Source organism: Muntiacus reevesi, chromosome 4 (assembly GCF_963930625.1).
Source record: "Muntiacus reevesi chromosome 4, mMunRee1.1, whole genome shotgun sequence".
Lineage (NCBI taxonomy): Eukaryota > Metazoa > Chordata > Mammalia > Artiodactyla > Cervidae > Muntiacus > Muntiacus reevesi.
The window spans coordinates 23,458,830-23,476,504 of record NC_089252.1 but is presented as its reverse complement, the minus strand read 5'-3'; the positions used below and the strand labels follow the sequence as shown (position 1 = coordinate 23,476,504).

At 38.2% G+C, this 17,675-nt stretch overlaps 1 protein-coding gene across 1 annotated transcript in view; it reads right to left on the bottom strand.

Annotated features, from left to right (window-relative positions):
• Nucleotides 1–1,155: 1,155 nt before the first annotated feature.
• Nucleotides 1,156–17,675, bottom strand: part of KLHL14 (kelch like family member 14) — a 107,771-nt gene continuing 91,251 nt past the window's right edge. The window contains exons 4-8 of the mRNA XM_065932389.1: nucleotides 16,846–16,924; nucleotides 7,570–7,760; nucleotides 7,331–7,489; nucleotides 4,058–4,215; nucleotides 1,156–1,998 (exon numbers count right to left, since the gene is read on the bottom strand). Of these exons, the coding sequence (XP_065788461.1) occupies nucleotides 1,858–1,998; nucleotides 4,058–4,215; nucleotides 7,331–7,489; nucleotides 7,570–7,760; nucleotides 16,846–16,924 (728 nt within the window). The 3' untranslated portion in view covers nucleotides 1,156–1,857. The remainder of the gene's footprint in view (nucleotides 1,999–4,057; nucleotides 4,216–7,330; nucleotides 7,490–7,569; nucleotides 7,761–16,845; nucleotides 16,925–17,675) is intronic.

Genomic DNA, 17,675 nt, shown 5'->3' with positions numbered 1-17,675 from the left:
AGTTTACGCCTTTCTGAAAGACAGAAAGCTTTACTTATAGTTCTCATAAATGCTTTTATTTATTTTGGCTAGAAATAAAAAATAAATGAAGAACAAGTCCAAGGAAAGCAAATACCCTTGTATAAACTGTGACTCTGGGAAGAGATGGGGACTGTTGACAATAAAAGGTTTTGAAGGAGACCTTGTATTCTTCATGACATCGGCTGGGAATTTTATCACAAAGTACTTTAACCTTTCTTTCTATGTATTCATATGCGATCAAGGAAAAAGAAATGAAAAGTTGATTCCACTGGATATATATATTTATATATATATATATTTTTACAACGGATCCTTTGGATCTGAACATACAAATAAATACAAAAACAACAAGGATTGCACTTTACTGTAGAAATGGCATTGGATTCCAGTACACCCATCCATCTTGACATGCTCCACAGTGAAACACTGTCACTGGGGCAATTTTAATCGGTGGCTTCCCTATGTGGTTATTTTTGAATGACTTACTTGTTGAGGGATTTGAAAACATCTTTGGGTGATTCACAAAATATTTTAGGCTTTGATTTATTCCTAATTGTTGCTGTGGCAGCTCTGAAGAGCCTGAAGATCAAATCCACGTTGCTGCTAGTTTTTCCCTACTGTAGGTCACACTGATACTGCCTCATCTTTTTCTGACCTTCTGCTCCTAAACTCCTCATGCTTCTCAAGACAGCTAGTGATGGCTTGCTTCACTGAGCCCAGGCATCTCTGGTGACAACAAAGAAATGCAATGAGTTGAGGGGAAGGAGGGTTCATCAGGTGCTTTTCTAGAGCCACATCTAGAGTCTTTTCTAGAGCTAAAGGTGTGGAAGAGGGACAGCTATTGTTTGAGGAGCCACAGTTTGCTCCTTAGGCTCTTTGTGACCCCAGGGACTGTAGCCCAGCAGGCTCCTCTGTCCATGGGATTCCCCAGGCAAGAATATTGAAGTGGGCTGCCGTACCCTCCTCCAGGGGATTGTCCCAATCCAGGGATTGAACTCATGTCTCTTAAGTCTCCTGCATTGGCAGGCGGGTTCTTTACCACTAGCACCACCTGGGAGGCCCTGTTCACTACTTATATGCTACCCCAAATTAGAAAGCCTGAACCTCTATTAACTGAACAGTGCATTTTAAAAAAATTTTTTGGATAAAACGGAGGACACAGAATTTATGACTCTGGTTAGCCTGGAACTGACAGGGCAGAAAGAAGTTGCTACAAGAGCCAATATCTTTTTCTTCTCTGTTCCCATGAGGTGCTGTGAGGGGCAGAAGGTATATAAAATGAAGTTTTATGAAACAAAAACATTCCTCTTCAGTCTTACATGATTTTCTATAACTGTGTTGCCTACAGAATCTGTGAAGCTGCCACAGGTTAGGAATATAGAATCAGTAGCCATTTCTGTAATGTAGTATGAGTGTTTTGGTGGGTCAAATTTGGAATCATTCATGAACACAATATCCCCAAAACTTCAACATAGATCACATGCAGGTAAACTACAATGCACAATACTGATCTCAGGTCTCTCGGGGGGGCACTCTTCTGTATTTTCTTTCTCCTGTTGAAAGTCGAGATCCACATGAGGGGATTTCGTAAAGCTGGGACAAGTTAAAACCAGTCTGAAATGGAAGAGTCTGTCACCACAGGAAGTTTGATGTGATCCGAGTTACAGACAGAGTTTCCGTTCAAGAACAGGTCTTTTCCTTTTGTAGCTTCTTGTAAATCATCAGACACTAAAGTGGGTTTCGGCAGATGTACCATTAGAATGCATTGTTCTGGCTACAATAGGGATGTCACTTGTCACTGCTTCCAAGAATGCGTCGTTCCGGGGTTTCCTGCTGTTATTTGTTGTAAGGTACGCAGGCGGGCAGGATAACTGTTGCACAGGCTGGCCCTGCCAGCGGTTCTGCCACATCTCCTTCGAGTTCTGTCCAGCTGCCTTTTTCTGGACAATAGCAAATTGTGGATGACTTGTAGGCTCCCTGGAATGGAGAGCAGAGAGCCTTAGGGAAGGCTGTTCAGAGAAGTGCCATGGCAACCTTATTTATCACATCTACATTGGGAAGACAGTCTTGTCTCTCTGCTCTTGCTAAAAAATTCCAAATAAATTTTAAATTATTGTATTCTAAGGGAGAATTTGAGGTCAGCAAGGTTTTGGGTGTATGTGTGGCTGATAATAAAAGTCAAGTAACTATAATGCCCCAGATGGTTTACAAATCCTTTATGATAACTTAGCCCACGTTGGAAATTATCCTTCTGGTTTAAGTTTTTAAAAAGGAAAATTTATCTTAAATATTCTATGATAACTTACCCCAAGTTGGAAGTTTTAAAAAAGAAATAATTATCTTAAACATTCAAATAATTGAAGTAAATTGGATTTCAGATTATCACCTCACTTTTCCATTTTTTTATCTTACTACTATAGAGAATCAGAGACAGAGGTTTTAAAACCAGTTTAAAATAAACTGGAAATGAAGGTTTGTCAACTTCTTCACATGTTGATCTATTTGTTTTCAAGGGGCCACATGAGAAATAAAAAATGTCTTCGACATTGTTTCCTTTGTTAACCTCAGTGGCTAGTGCTTGTATATTTCCCTTTCTTAACCAAAGCAGCCTTGTTTTTTACCATAGGCAAGAAACAAACCCCAAAATCCCAACCAACATAGTCATCTTCTGGTTCCAAACATACACACTTTTGCAGCTAGCAATGTACACCAGCAAATAAGGACGTAGATGAATATCTAGTGATATATATCGATACAGTTCACTTTCACAAGATTATAACTTTTAAAGGCTCTTCAAAACTTTAAATAATAATCTTGTTGGATGCAAAAGAAATGAGGTTAATTAATAGTATTAAAACCCCAAATTAATCTTATAAAACCAACACATATATATAGGAAAATATAGTCATCATTTCAAAAGTGGCTGTGTAGACCATTAGACTTATGTGTCTTCTGATATGTCATCTGAATTACATAGCCCCCCTCCTGTATGTTCTTGCTATTAATAAAATAAGTAAATTAAAAAAAATTTTTTTAAAGCTGAATTCAGGTCCTTACCGATAACAGTCTATAGGAACTATGGAGACAGAAGACTATTTTTAAATGTAAACACAAGGAAATCATTAGCCAATACCAGAATGTTGGATATTCTATAAGATAACTGACCTTGCTGTTTCAACAAGTCAACGGTATGGGACAGAACAAGGGGCAGGCGTAATTCTCCAGACTGTGGGGGATGTATGAGATATAAGAGCAAAATGTAAGTGAGGCCTTTTGAATCCTAATTTGAACATGTCAATTTGAAAAGCAGATTTTTTTTTTTCCAGAGCAATGGGATAAACTTGAAAATGGATAGGATATAAAGGAATTACTGTTGATTTTATTGGGTGTAATAATGATAGTGTTTATATAAACAAGTGATTTTTTTTTACAAATACTGGAGCATTTAGGTTGAAATAATATGTCTAGAATTTGCTTCAAATTGCTTCAACCAAATATTTTTAGAAGGAGGAGAGATAAAGTAAGTATTGCAAAGCACTGATAGGTTGTTGAAATTGGATGGTGCACTAATGAGGGCCCACTCAGCTCTCAGTTTTTGTGTATGTTTGGAAATTTTCATGGTAAAGAGTGGGGCAAAGTGGAAAACAACAGCAAATTACATAATCCTAAATAGAATTTGTGGATAACTGAACCATTATTTTCCATTTTCTATGCTTTGCCTGTCAGAAACTTTTCAGACTCTCCTAAACAGATTTAACAGACATCTGTAAAACCACTTCAGTCCGAATTTTAGCTGGAAAGCATGAGGATGGGAGAGAAGCTGAGACCTACTGCATTTTGTGATACAATTGACCAGATAGCAAGCCAGCTCTACACCAACCACACTGATTCTATTTTACTGCTTAAAGTAATTTACTGCATGCATATAAATGTGATACTCTTAAAAGGTATTTGTGTGTGTGGTAACACATTTGGAGGGAAATGAAAAGTAAGCACAAGCAAAAAGGAGGACGAGAAGGTAAATGCAGACACGTACCATGCTCCAGCTGTAGCCTCCCACCAGGTAAATGCTGTCATCAAGCACTGCACAGCCAGGACCACTGCGACCCTCTAAAATGGGTGTCTGGAGAATATTCCACTGGTCACCTTTTGGGTCATAGCATTCCACCAGCATTACATCGAGATGGGAGAAACCTAAGTGACATAGCAAAATGGAATTAACAAAGAATAAACTCTCAGGGTTTCAATATAAGGGTAGGGCTTCTTTTAAAATAAATGACCAGAGCCAAGAAATAGACAGCTATACCTTTGCAGATGTATGTATAAATTTAAGGGTGAAATCGGGAGATGTCAGAAAGACCTGACAAGCAAACGAATAAAAAATCCTCCCAAACCCCAACACTTGATGTTTTGGACTGATTTAAAGCAAAAATGCCTGGCTAGATGTCATTGGCAAAGGTCGATTTACCTTGGAGTATCAGTAAAGATTTACTTAAATCTTATTAAAAAGTTTTAGCAATACGTGAACCGTGAAATTCCAGATGTTTAAGCTCCTTTTAGAAAACACAGAGGAACCAGAAATCAAATTGCCAACATCCACTGGATCATTGAAAAAGCAAGAGAGTTCCAGAAAAATGTCTATTTCTGCTTTATTGACTATGCCAAAACCTTTGACTGTGTGGATCACAATAAACTGTGGAAAATTCTGAAAGAGGTGGGAATACCAGACCACTTGACCTGCCTCTTGAGAAACCTGTATGCAGGTCAGGAAGCAACAGTTAGAACTGGACATGGAACAACAGACTGGTTCCAAATAGGAAAAGGAATACCTCAAGGCTGTATATTGTCACCCTGCTTATTTAACTTATATGCAGAGTACATCATGAGAAATGCTGGGCTGGACGAAGCATAGGCTGGAATCAAGATTGCCGGGAGAAATATCAATAACCTCAGATATGCAAATGACACCACCCTTATGGCAGAAGTGAAGAAGAACTAAAAAGCCTCTTGATGAAGGTGAAAGAGGAGAGGGAAAAAGTTGGCTTAAAGCTCAACATTCATAAAACTAAGATCATGGCATCCAGTCCCATCACTTCATGGCAAATAGATGGGGAAACAGTGGAAACAGTGGCTGACTTTATTTTTCTGGGCTCCAAACTCACTGCAGATGGTGATTGCAGCCATGAAATTAAAAGACACTTACTCCTTGGGAGGAAAGTTATAACCAACTTAGACAGCATATTGAAAAGCAGGGACATTACTTTGTTAACAAAGGTCAGTCTAGTCAAGGCTATGGTTTTTCCAGTGTTCATGTATGGATGTGAGAGTTGTACTATAAAGAAAGCTGAGCACCAAAGAATTGATGCTTTTGAACTGTGGTGTTGGAGAAGACTCTTGAGAGCCCCTTGGACTGCAAGGAGACCCAATCAGTCCATCCTAAAGGAAATCAGTCCTGAATATTCATTGGAAGGACTGATGCTGAAGATGAAACTCCAATATTTTGGCCACTTGATGAGAAGAGCTGACTCATTGGAAAAGACCCTGATGCTGGGAAAGATTGAGGGCAGGAGAAGGGGACGACAGAGGATGAGATGGTTGGATGGTATCACCGACTCAATGGACATGGGCTTGGGTGAACTCCAAGAGTTGGTGATGGACAGGGAGGCCAGGTGTGCTGTGGTTCATGAGGTCGCAAAGAGTCAGACACAACTGAGTGACTGAACTGAACTGAACTGAAAAAGCTTTAAAATAGTAATAGCTAAAGCAAGCATTTTATAGACTGCTTATAATAATCTGTTTCTTTTCTAAGTGTTTTATATGAAGGAACTCATTTAATCCTCTCAACCACCCTATAGATATTTCTACATTATATTCGTTTTGTAAATGAGAAACTGAGGAACAGATGGAATTTTAACCTAAATAAGTCACACAGCCTGTAGCTAGGCTGAGATTTGAAAACAAATGAATAGGCTTCAAAAGTCTCACTTTTACAGACAAAACTTAACTGCTTTTCTTAAGTGAATATTCAATTCTCTCAAAATCTTTTACTTTTTTTTTAACAGCCTGATTATATAAACAGCTGTGATGACATGCTTTAACTATTATAAACTTGAAAATACTTAAAAATGACACTTATCCAGTACTTATTACATTTAGGGGTAGATAAGTATTACAAAATAACAGAAAAAATATCCCTATCTAACCTGTGGTTTAAGATGGATATATGATTGGAAAATAAATGCATGAACAAAGGTGAAATTGCTCAGTTATGTCCAACTCTTTGTGACCCTTTGGACTGTAGCCCACCAGGCTCCTCCATCCATGGGATTTTCCAGGCAAGAATACTGGAGTGGGTTGCCATTCCTATCTCCAGGCGATCTTTCTGGCCCAGGGATCGAACTCGGGTCTCCTGCATTGCAGGCAGACTCTTTACCATCTGAGCCACCAAGAAATCCCATATATGGGTATATGATTGGAAAATAAGTGCATAGAATGGCCTTATGTGCCATGCCCAGATGGCCTGTATTTCATTTCATTCAGTTTCAAGAATCATGGAAGGTCAGAGCTGGAGGAGATTTTAGAGACCAACTTGACCAGCTTTGTCATTTACAGATTAGAAAACTGAAACTCAAAGTGGTTCCACAATGTTCTCAGTATCACAGCTCTCTCTGCTTTCCTGTAAAATTTAGTGCTACACACATGCACACAAACTACAAAAAACTTGCTGCCATATACATAATAAGGAGGGAAAAGAGCCACATGTGGTTCTAAGAATACAATGTTACTTATTAAATAAGCAAATGGAAAGAATTTGAGAATCATAGATGGCTTGATATTCAACTCTTCAAAGAATTCTAAATTTAGACATGAAATTCTGTTTTCTTTAAGAAAAATCACATTCATTTCTTTGTGCAGCTCTAAATTAAAAAAAAAAAGATTCTTTACGATGATTACAAAAACAATTTTCTGGAAAAAATCCATTACTATAACTTGGTGATAAGGGATAATTTATTTTACTGAATTCATTGTTACAACCAATTGTTTGTGCTTTTCAGTTATTAATGCTCTTGTTTTTTATTTTCTGTAGACATCATTATTCATTTCTTTAATGTGTGTGGTAACTTCAAAATAATCCTATCTGCAGGAGAGCCAAAATAAGTGCTTGCCCAAGGGTACTGCTAATTTGCAAAGAGTAGATTTTATTTGGTCAACATGTTTTATACTTGGTTAACTATGATTATCTAACAAGAAACCCCCTTAGCAAGAAACATGAGATGCAAATGTTATTGTGATTTTAAAAAAAGAGGACCTTTCAAATGATTTCCTCCAATTGCATATAAGCGATCATTCATTACAGCCAAAGTGTGGATGGCGCGCTTTGTGTTCATATCTTGTTTTCGAGCCCAGACATCCATGACGGGGTCATAGCAATATAGCCACGGGACATACTCTCCATTGTGTACACCCCCTGTGAATTAAACATAGACACACAAGTCAAGAAGTGCCTTGGAACTGAACTTTGTAGCAGAAAGTGGAGGAATGACTTGCCTGAAATGTATATTTTCCCATTGTGCACTGCTCCTGCATGAGCTGCCAGAGGCTGTGGCAGAGAAGACACGTAACGCCATTCATTTGTTTCCAGGTTATAGCACTCCACGCTGGACAAGTAACCAGTTTCATTCCGTCCACCAATCACATATAAATGTTTGTCCAACCGGCATGCGTAGAAACTGGCTCTTCTACAATGAAAAAAAACAACAACAATACACCCCTCTGTAAATCACAAAGTGGCCCAATCAGTCAGGGAAAGTGGGGGCATCCTGGTTCAGAAAGGGTTGCTGTGGGCTCAGTCACTCAGTCATGTCCGACTCTTTGTGACCCTTTGGACTGTAGCCCACCAGGCTCCTCTGTCCATAGGATTCTCCAGGTAAGAATACTGGAGTGGGTTGCCATGATCATCTCCAGGGGATCTTTCTAACTCAGGGATCGAACCCTCATCTCATGTGTCTCCTGCATTGCAGGCAGATTCATTACGTGCTGAGCCATCAGGGAAGCCCCAGAAAGGGATACAGATCTTTGGACATTACACATATGACTCTTTGCTAAATCAGAGACCTTGAATAGTAATCATCTGTAATGCCCATCCTGGTTAACATTATTGACACTAAAATCACAGTAGAGGAGAAATTTACAACTCTTTGTTTCAGCTCTTTTTATCTTGCTTTTATACACTATTCAAGTGTTCACTAATGTTTGGGATATTTGGTACCTTGTAAAGATATCACAGCTCAGTAAGACAAAGTGAAAAATGAGGTAGATAATGTAACAATAATAAATTATCTTGACATTCACTTTCTTTATGGTCCTTCAAGGGTCATTGTTCCCAATTTATAAGAGAACTACATCATCAAAATTTTTCTTCAATTATCTTTTTTTTTTTCTTTTTTCCCCCAGTGTGACTGCAAGTAGAGAAACTTTTTGGACTGAATATAGTGTTGAAAGTTTGCTCTTAGGAATTTGATCGGTGTAACTCTTGGTGTTCTTACAAAGCCATAGGATATTTTTAAATCTCTTTTCAAGAAAGACTATTTATTAAATTACCCCACCTTCCTTCAAAGGCAAAAGACATGCAAGTTGTATTGAAAAGACTGGAGACAGGAAGGCCTTTCTGAGGGAGAATACAATCTAGGAGTGAGAAATTGAGGACCTGATATAGAGTTCTAGTAGAAGACATGGAAAGTGGTGATGCAAGATATATTACAGGAAGATGTAAAGTTAAGCAACTAATAATAAATAAGAGCTGAGGGAGAAAAGAAGTTGGAAGAGTACTCAAAAAGTTGGAGTTAGGATGACAAGGTTGAAATCTTAAGCAAGACTTTAATCTTTAGCTTCTTTTTTTCTCATTGATGCAACTGGAATAAAATACTTCATAAGGATAACATGTGGGTCAATACTGGAAAAGAATAATTGTGATGTGCCAAGCCCTTCAGAGGCTTCCCAGGTGGCTCAGTGGTAAAGAATCTGCCTACCAATACAGGAGACTTAGGAGAGGCAGGTTTGATCTCTGGGTCGGGAAGATCTCCTGGGGGAGGAAATGGCAACCTGCTCCAGTATTCTTGCCTGGGAAGTCTCATGAACAGAGGAACCTGCAAGGTTATGCATGGGGTCGCAAAGAGTTGGACACAACTGAGCATGCATGCACAAGCCCCTCAGAGAACATAACTTATGTTTGATGAATTAATGGTCTTTATAAAAATTTATAAAATTTTATAAAAAGTATTTATAAAATTTTATAAAAGTTGATGTTAAGACTCTTGGGCAAAGTCAATAGCAAAATAAAGGGTCCTAGAGGTTTTGAATCAGGTAAACCTATATTGTTTGAAGATTTTCCAAGCTGTGTTTATAAAGTGTCAAGACCTCTGGGAAGCAGTATATAGCATCTTGATGAACAGTTAGGTCTCTGGAATCAGATAGCCTGGCCATATGACATGTTGTAAAGTGCTTGTCATAGTGTCAACATTTTGTTCACTCTCATGAACTATCAGTTGACATTATCTGGATAAAAATTTTTAAAAAAATCAGCCATTGCAATGTTTGCATATAAACTTCTCCTCATGGCATTTTCAGTGATGACTAAATTCTTTAAACACAATTTAGTACCATGTACATGCACGCTTAGTCGTTCATATCCAACTCTTTGCCACCCTATGAACTGTAGCCTGCCAGGCTCCTCTGTTTTCTGGCAAGAATACTGAAATGGGTTGCCATTGCCTTCTCCAGGGGATCTTCCTAACCCAGGGATCAAATTCGCATCTCCTGTGTCTCCTGCATTGCAGGAGGATTCTTTATCACTGAGCCAGTGGGGAAGCCCATATACATAAGGCATATGTTATAGATGGTGATGTATTCAGTTTTTTTTTCCAGTTTTATTGAGGTATAATTGACAAAACTAAAATAAACATAAAGGGTACAGTGTGATGATCTGGTACATGCATACACTGTAAAATGACTTTCACAATCAAATTAATGACCACTTCATCAGCTCACATATTAACCTCTATTTTTGTTTGGTGAGAACACTTAAGATCTACTGTCTTACCAAATTTCAAGTAAACAATAAGTATTATTAACTATAGTTATCATGCTGTAATTAGATCCTCAAAACTTACTCATCTTGCAATTGAAAGTTTGCATCCTTTTATCAATCTCTCCCTATTTCCCTCACCCCTATCCCTTGGCAGCCACCATTTTAATCTCTATTTCTTTAAGTTTGACTTTTAAAATACGATTCCACATATAAGTGATATTTCACTTCGTGTAATCAATCACCTTCAGTCTCATCTAAGTTTGTCATGTAAATGGCAGAATTTCCTTCTTTTCTGTGGCTGAATAATATTCCAGTGTGTGTGTGTGTGTGTGTGTGTGTGTGTGTGTGTGTGTGTGTGTAGGCTTCCCAGGAAGCACAATGGTAAAGAATCTGCCTGCCAATGCAGGAGATGTAAGAAATATGGGTTTTATCCCTAGGTTGGGAAGATCCCCTGAAGGAGGAAATGGCAACCCATTTCGGTATTCTGTGTATTATATTCCATGGAAATAATGGGCAGGAAAATTCCATGGACAGAGGAGCTTGGAGGGCTACAGTCCATGGGGTCTCAAAGAGTTGGACATGACTGAGCAATGAGCACATACTTGCATATTCATATATACACCATGTTTTCTTTATTTATCTATCAACAGACACTTAGTCTGTTTCCATATCTTGGCATTTGTGAGTAATGCTGCCATAACCATGGTGGGGCAGACGTCTCTTTGAGATCTCGGTTTTGGTTCCTTTGGATACACTGTATATGCAAAAATGAGATTGCTGGAATATAAAGTTCAGTTATTCTGCATAGTCCTGGACTTGTTAGCATCATTGTTTATTTGAGAGTAGTATTTTGGCTATTTTTTTCTCTATATTTTCTTGATGGTTTTGAGAGGAATGTGTGCTGTAGAAAACTCAGAAAGATGATGAAGAGAACTATAATGGAAAAAGAGAGACTGTTATGAAGAAGCACGTGAGGTGAGACAGGTGAGACAGATTTCACTAAATAAAGTTTGTTGCTAACCTGGGCCCATGTCTTCTGAGGGGTATGTGAAGCTCTGAAATTGTAAACAAAAAATCTTTTAAATAAAATGATATGCACACACACACACACATATAATGCTGCTGTTTAGTTGTAAGTCACGTCTGAGTCCTTGTGACCCCATGGACTGTAGCCCACCAGTCTCCTCTGTCCATGGGATTTCACAGGCAACCACACTGGAATGGGTTGCCATTTCCCTCTCCAATATATTACAAATATGTGTACATATATGTTGTGAATGTGCATTTTTTTGGAGGCATATGTTTGGAGAAAAAGATTTTGAGGGGAATTTTTAATCAGATTATTAAGGGAATTGAAAACCTAAAATTTTGAAATTTCTTGGTATAAGGACATAAAAACTCATCTAAACATAAAATTAGGTTTAAAAACAATAGCAAAATCAAGTGCACATAGGTAGACCCTAGTTCCTTCCATTTCTCTAACCAGATTTCAATTGCTCTCTTATTGAATATGATGGGTCAAGGTTGCTTTACTAGTGCTTTTACCTTCTCAAGTTAAAATATTTCATGGAAAAGACTGACATGTCTATGAAAATTTGTATGAAAGTAATGGATATTTCTTTGCATCATTGACACAGGGTAAGTCAATATCCCTCTTCTGTATGATTCTATTACAAGTTTTGGAGCCTCTGAAATAATTAAGTTACTAATTTTACTAATAAACCATCTTTAGTGGGCCAATTCCATAATTTGGACCATGTTAGTTGCAATATACTATATTCTAAGTTCTTCTGTATATTATATGTACTATCTTCTGGTCTAGAAGAGAAAAAATGCTAGTCATAACAAGCACAAAACTCTCTATTAAATTAAGTTTAGGTAGTGGAGAATCAGAGAAAGATCTTCTGGCAGTGTGAACTCCTTTTGTCTTGTCTACAGTTTAATTTTCTCCCTCTTTCTGATCTTCTCCTTCCTTCTTCTCTTCACCCGAGGGAGCTGTCAAAACTGTCTTTCTACCCCCGACATTCCTAATGTGATGTTCCATGTGTACTCCTAGATTTATCCACACAGTGTCACTGTTAGGTTCTGAATGGGGGAAAAAAAATCAGTAGGTTTCACTTCCTGATGAAAAGTGCATTTTTATGTAGAAATTTTAATAGCGAAGGTTCTGAGTCTCTTAGTCCCTTGCATGCCCAAAGTGAGAATTCATGAAATGCATCATAGAAGCACTGGATAGTTAATGGTCTATCAGCAACTGTGAACATTTGCTTGAGGCTAAAATTTTACCATACTGGGTCTCTCCTGGGAATGCTTCCTGCCCCTCCTCCCCACATGAAGAGCACACCTGATTAGGCTATTTTATTTGGGGGCAAAAGGAAGCTTATTGAAGATTTTTTTAATGGAATGACACTATCTGTATTTCAAGTTGTTTTTCCCTCCTCCACCCCTCCAACTCCTGTCCCAACTACAGAGATGATATTCAATGAATTGAGATAAGTTTCAAATGACTATCGATGCCCTCTACAAATACACTTTGAACCTGTGTATAGTACAGATTTTTACAAGCCCTTTCTGAAGCTTAAGGTGGTCAGTTCATATCCTCAAGAGTCATACTGAAAGGGCTTCCCTGATGGTTCCTGGGTGAAGAATCCATTTGCAGTGCAGGAGACATGGGAGATGTGGGTTTCATCCCTCAGTCGGGAAGATCCCCTGGAGTAGGCAGTGGCAACCCACTCCAGTATTTTTGTCTGAGAATCCCATGGACAGAGGAGCCTGGCAGGCTATAGTCCATGGGTTCTCAGAGTCCCACATGACTGAGCCACTAACACTTTCTTTCACTATCTGTTTCAACTTTTGACTTTTACCATCAGGTTAAAAATAACAGATTTTGTCAAACAGAATATTGCTTCTCATTGTTTCTTGTAAGGCTGCTAGAAACAAAATATTTAAATTTGGGAACTTCTTTGATGTACATGTTTCTTGCTTTTCACTTACTCTGTGAAACTTAAGTTTTGTTACTGGTGCTTCCCAAGTGGTTTTCCTCCCTCCCTCCCTCCCTCCCTCCCTCCTTCTATCCTTCCTTCCCTCCCCGCCCTCTCTTTTTTCTTTTTCTTTTTTGTTTCCTAGATTATCTGGCAGGTAATATTTCCACAAGAATAACACCTAAAATGTCTACTTTTTTTGAAAACAAAATTGAATTCATCAAAGCATTTTTATTGATCCAATCATTTGTTTTTGCCCTCTTCTTACTGAAGAATCAAATCCTAAATCTGAGACCAAAACAACTCTTGAGCTTTACATTCATCTTTGTACTTCTGTCTAACCCCTTCTGTCAGCAACCTCATAGGCAGCAGGCATACAATTCATGAGTTGACCTATGGTTCAGTAAGCCTGGAGATCATGTGCCCATTTCCTTGATGAACTGGGAGGGTGTTCTGCACTTGCATTATACTCGTTCGGAAGCTCTGATTAGGCAAGATATCCGAGGAATTTGCCCAGCCAGCTTTGTAAGAGTGGGTGATTCTAGGGGTGACTTTCAATGTGTTTCTATTATTCTTAATCGGTTTGGTAACTTCTCAGCATAGTAATAACTTCTCAGCAGTTTGGCAGCAGCTGAGGGGATGAGGGGGATTCCCAGGTGGCTCAGCAGTAAAGAACCTGCCTGCAATGTAGGAGATGCAGGATCACCTCCCAGGTTCAACCCCTGGGTTGGGAAGATTTCCTGGAGGAGAGCTGGGCAGCGCACTTCAGTATTCTTCCTGGGAAAATCTCATGGACAGAGGAGCCTGGCGGGCTACAATCCATGGGGCTGCAAAGAGCCGGACACGACTCAAAGGACTGAGCACATGAACACAAGGGAAGGGGAAAGGAGGAAGGTGGGAACGTCCGGTGAGTCTGATTCATGATCTGTACAATGCAGAAATAACTCAATTAAATATCGCAAGAGATCTCTTTTCTAATCTGAAGAGTATCTCATATATATATATTTTTTTCCTTCTTTGTTTAATCACCAATTAAACCACACTGGTAGCTAACTGTACTTGCTCGGGTGAATGGGAAGCTTGGCAATGACAGAAGAATTTCATTTTAAGTTATGGATTGCTGCCTGGGTCAACCAACCCATAGGAGATATGGCGCTAGAAGATTGACTGGGCATTTGTGAGATCTGCCTTTTCCCATTCAGCTCTGGAAGGAGCTCTTTATTTGGTCTATCGAGTTGATTGTTCGAAATCTAAAAAAAAACTTCTTTTACTAGGGACCTGACATGATATACCATAATGACTTGGAAAGAAACGTTAAACAGTCCATCCTGTCAACGGTGGCTGCCGGGCGCCGACAGACCATGGCAGGTCTTTTTATCAGGTCAATGAGCTGCTAAAAATTGTCTAAGTAGGACCCTGCCCTGATAGGCTATAGTGCCTCCGAGGAAGTCATTATAGAATATCAAGTAAACAATACACATTTTAAAAAATTACTAATTAGGTTTTGCAGCAATACTTCTCATCCTTAGGGGCTCTACAGTGAGATAATTGACCGCGACGTGAGTTATGCCTCCCAAACCCAAGGCGTGAAGGTTAATTATTGTGGTGAACAGCCCCCAGCAAAGGAGACCATGGTGATGAGATGCTGACATCTCAAACATGTTTTGATGTATATTTAATTTTTTTTAAAATAAAACTTTTGGAATAGTTTGGATCAAAGGGTAAAGTGATACAGCTAACAATAACAGCAACCAGAAAATAACCCCAAAAGGAGAGAAATAAGCTATGTTGGAGAAAGACCTGAAGAAGCTTTTATATATACACGTATACACAACAGGAGGATTGAGAAATTTGTCAAGATATTAACTGAGCCAGAATAATTCCTTGAGGTACCTTTGAATTAGACATTCCTCTCTGTGGTCCTTAGACTATATTGTGCCTTGAAAATGACTAAAATGTCATTTTCAGTGTATAACTTTTAGCCCCTTGAAAGAGAGTTTCAATATCCTTATATGGAAAGGGACATTAGATACTATGTTTATAGCAGAGATTCTTACTCTCTTTTGGCAGTAATGTACCTTTTTGAGTGAATGGTATGATCTGAAAATTTTTTTACTTGGAATTCATGATTAAGGATTTAACTTGATCTCAGTGTAATCTGTGGTGCTGGAGAAGACTCCTGAGTGTCCCTTGGACTGCAAGGAGATCAAGCCAGTCCATCCTAAAGGAAATCAGTCCTCAATATTCACTGGAAGCACTGATGCTGAAGGGGAAACTCCAACACTTTAGTCACCTGACACAAACAGCTGACTCACTGAAAAAGACTCTGATTCTGGGAAAGACTGAAGGCAAAAGGAGAAGCGGGTGGCAGAGGATGAGATGGTTAGATAGCCTCATCGACTCAGTGGGCATGAATTTGAGAAAATTCAAAGATAGTGGAGATAGTGAAAGACAGAAGAACCAGGTGTGCTCTAGTCCACAGGGCTGCAAAGAGTTGAACGTGACTTAGGGACAGAACAGCAATGAAATCTGATTGAATGTTTATAAAAGGAGATGTTAAGGTTATGAAGGAATAAGAACAAAAATTATTTTAGTTCAACTGAGAAGAGAAAATAGGTTGCAGCTTATTGTTACTATTATATCAGAGAATTTGCTCATGAGGATGTTGAGATATTATTTGAGAAGAAGCAAGTGTTCAAGATTCAGTATGTGAATTTGCATATATATATTAAGACATGGTCTCCTGCCTAAGTAATAGTCAGGAGAACTGAATGTGTACAAACACAGTTGCCTTATTGTCCTTTGATGTTAGAAAACTTTGGTGCGATAAACACTTCGTACATTACAAATCAGAGGACACCCTGGAAAACTGACTTTTTATTAGATAGCAAATCACCTATTTTTAAACGTCTGATGGGGAGATGCTTGAGGAAGTAAACATAAGGAATTTGAGGTAGTGAGACTTGGAAACTTTAATAGTGAAATATCTGCATCTAAATACATACATTGTGAGAATGGTGTTCTATATTTCAGTGATAAGATTTGAATAAATTACAACTGAGAAGAGTGGAATAGCCATGAAATTGTAGCTCTGCTTGTCAAAAAAACTAGTACAACATGGAAAGGGAAGACAAGCCGTGGATGGGCATTATGCTAAGTAGAATAAGTCAGACAAAGATAAATACCATATGATATCACATATGTGTGGAATCCAAAAAATGCAACAGACTAGTGAATATAACAAAAAAGCAGCAGACTCACAGATATATAGTGGTTACCAATTGGCAGAGGGAAGTGGGGAGGCACAAGATAGGGATAGAGTATTAAGAAGTACAAATTATTAAGCATAAAATAAGTTACAAAGATCTATTATACAACCCAGGGAACATAGTCAATATTTTAAAACTACAAATGGCGTGTAACCTTTAAAAATTGTGACTTTTTATATTGTACACTTATATAATTACACAGCAACTATACTTCAATAAAAAAGTAAACTTTAATGTGAAAAAAAAACAAGGAAGACAAGTTATATAAATACTTTCTTCCTACATTGGAACAAATACTTGACCTACTATTTTTCTTCATTGAGTTAATGAGGCAGTTAATCAAAGTTGGCCAGGCCAGGTTTTGTATTTTGCCTCCAGGGTCATTCATTGGCTTTGTTTAGCATACCTTATCATGGAAAATCATTCAGTATCCTTCCTTCAGGTAAAGTAGCCACAAATGTTTCAGACACAAGGGATAAACACTTACCGTTCTTGCATGGGCGGAAGTTGTATCCAGCTATTAAATCGGGGGTCATATCGGCTGACAAAATTTGTACTGTGTTTTCCTGTAAAGATATATTTGAGACACTTAAAACTTAGATTCCTTTGTTGTTTTGCACATTGAATAGGGTTTTATAAGATGCCCCTGTTCTCTGATTTAACAAACAGATGAAAGAAGAGGGACTGTCTAACATGGTATGAAAATGAGGGGTCAGAACAAAAATCTATGTGCCACTTTAAATATATTTTTCTCCTTTTTCTTCTTTTCTCCTCTACTTTTTTTTGGGGGGGGGGATGAGTTAGAATAAAAATAGTATGGTGAAAGTAGTAATAAATATAAGTCAACCATAATAATAAAGCAGATATGTTTATCAAACTAGTTTTATCCCAAAGTTAGGGTAAAATTTCTGTGTTTCTGTATTTATGTTTTAAAAACATGAAGTTATTATCTAATCATAATCAGTTCCAGAGACTACCTTGAGTGATATCTCTGGTTAAAGTCTTTTTGATTTTTCTAAGTGATTCAAGAATTCTAGCAGTGGTAGAGACCACTCTGTCTCCAAGGAAATGATAGCAATCACTATAATAAGAGTTTGCATACGAAATCAGTTGTAGCCTATGTCTATCAAGTAAATTCTGCTTTTGCATTTGGGGAGCACACAGTTGCTGTAGCAGGTACATTTGCTGAAATGTGAAACATGAGTCCTCAGAGCTGGTTATTCAATAACCAGGTTATTTCCTCTGTTGAGCCTAAGAAGCATAGTAATGTCTCCAATGTGTCAAAATGAACCTTATTGTACATACAGATTGATACCA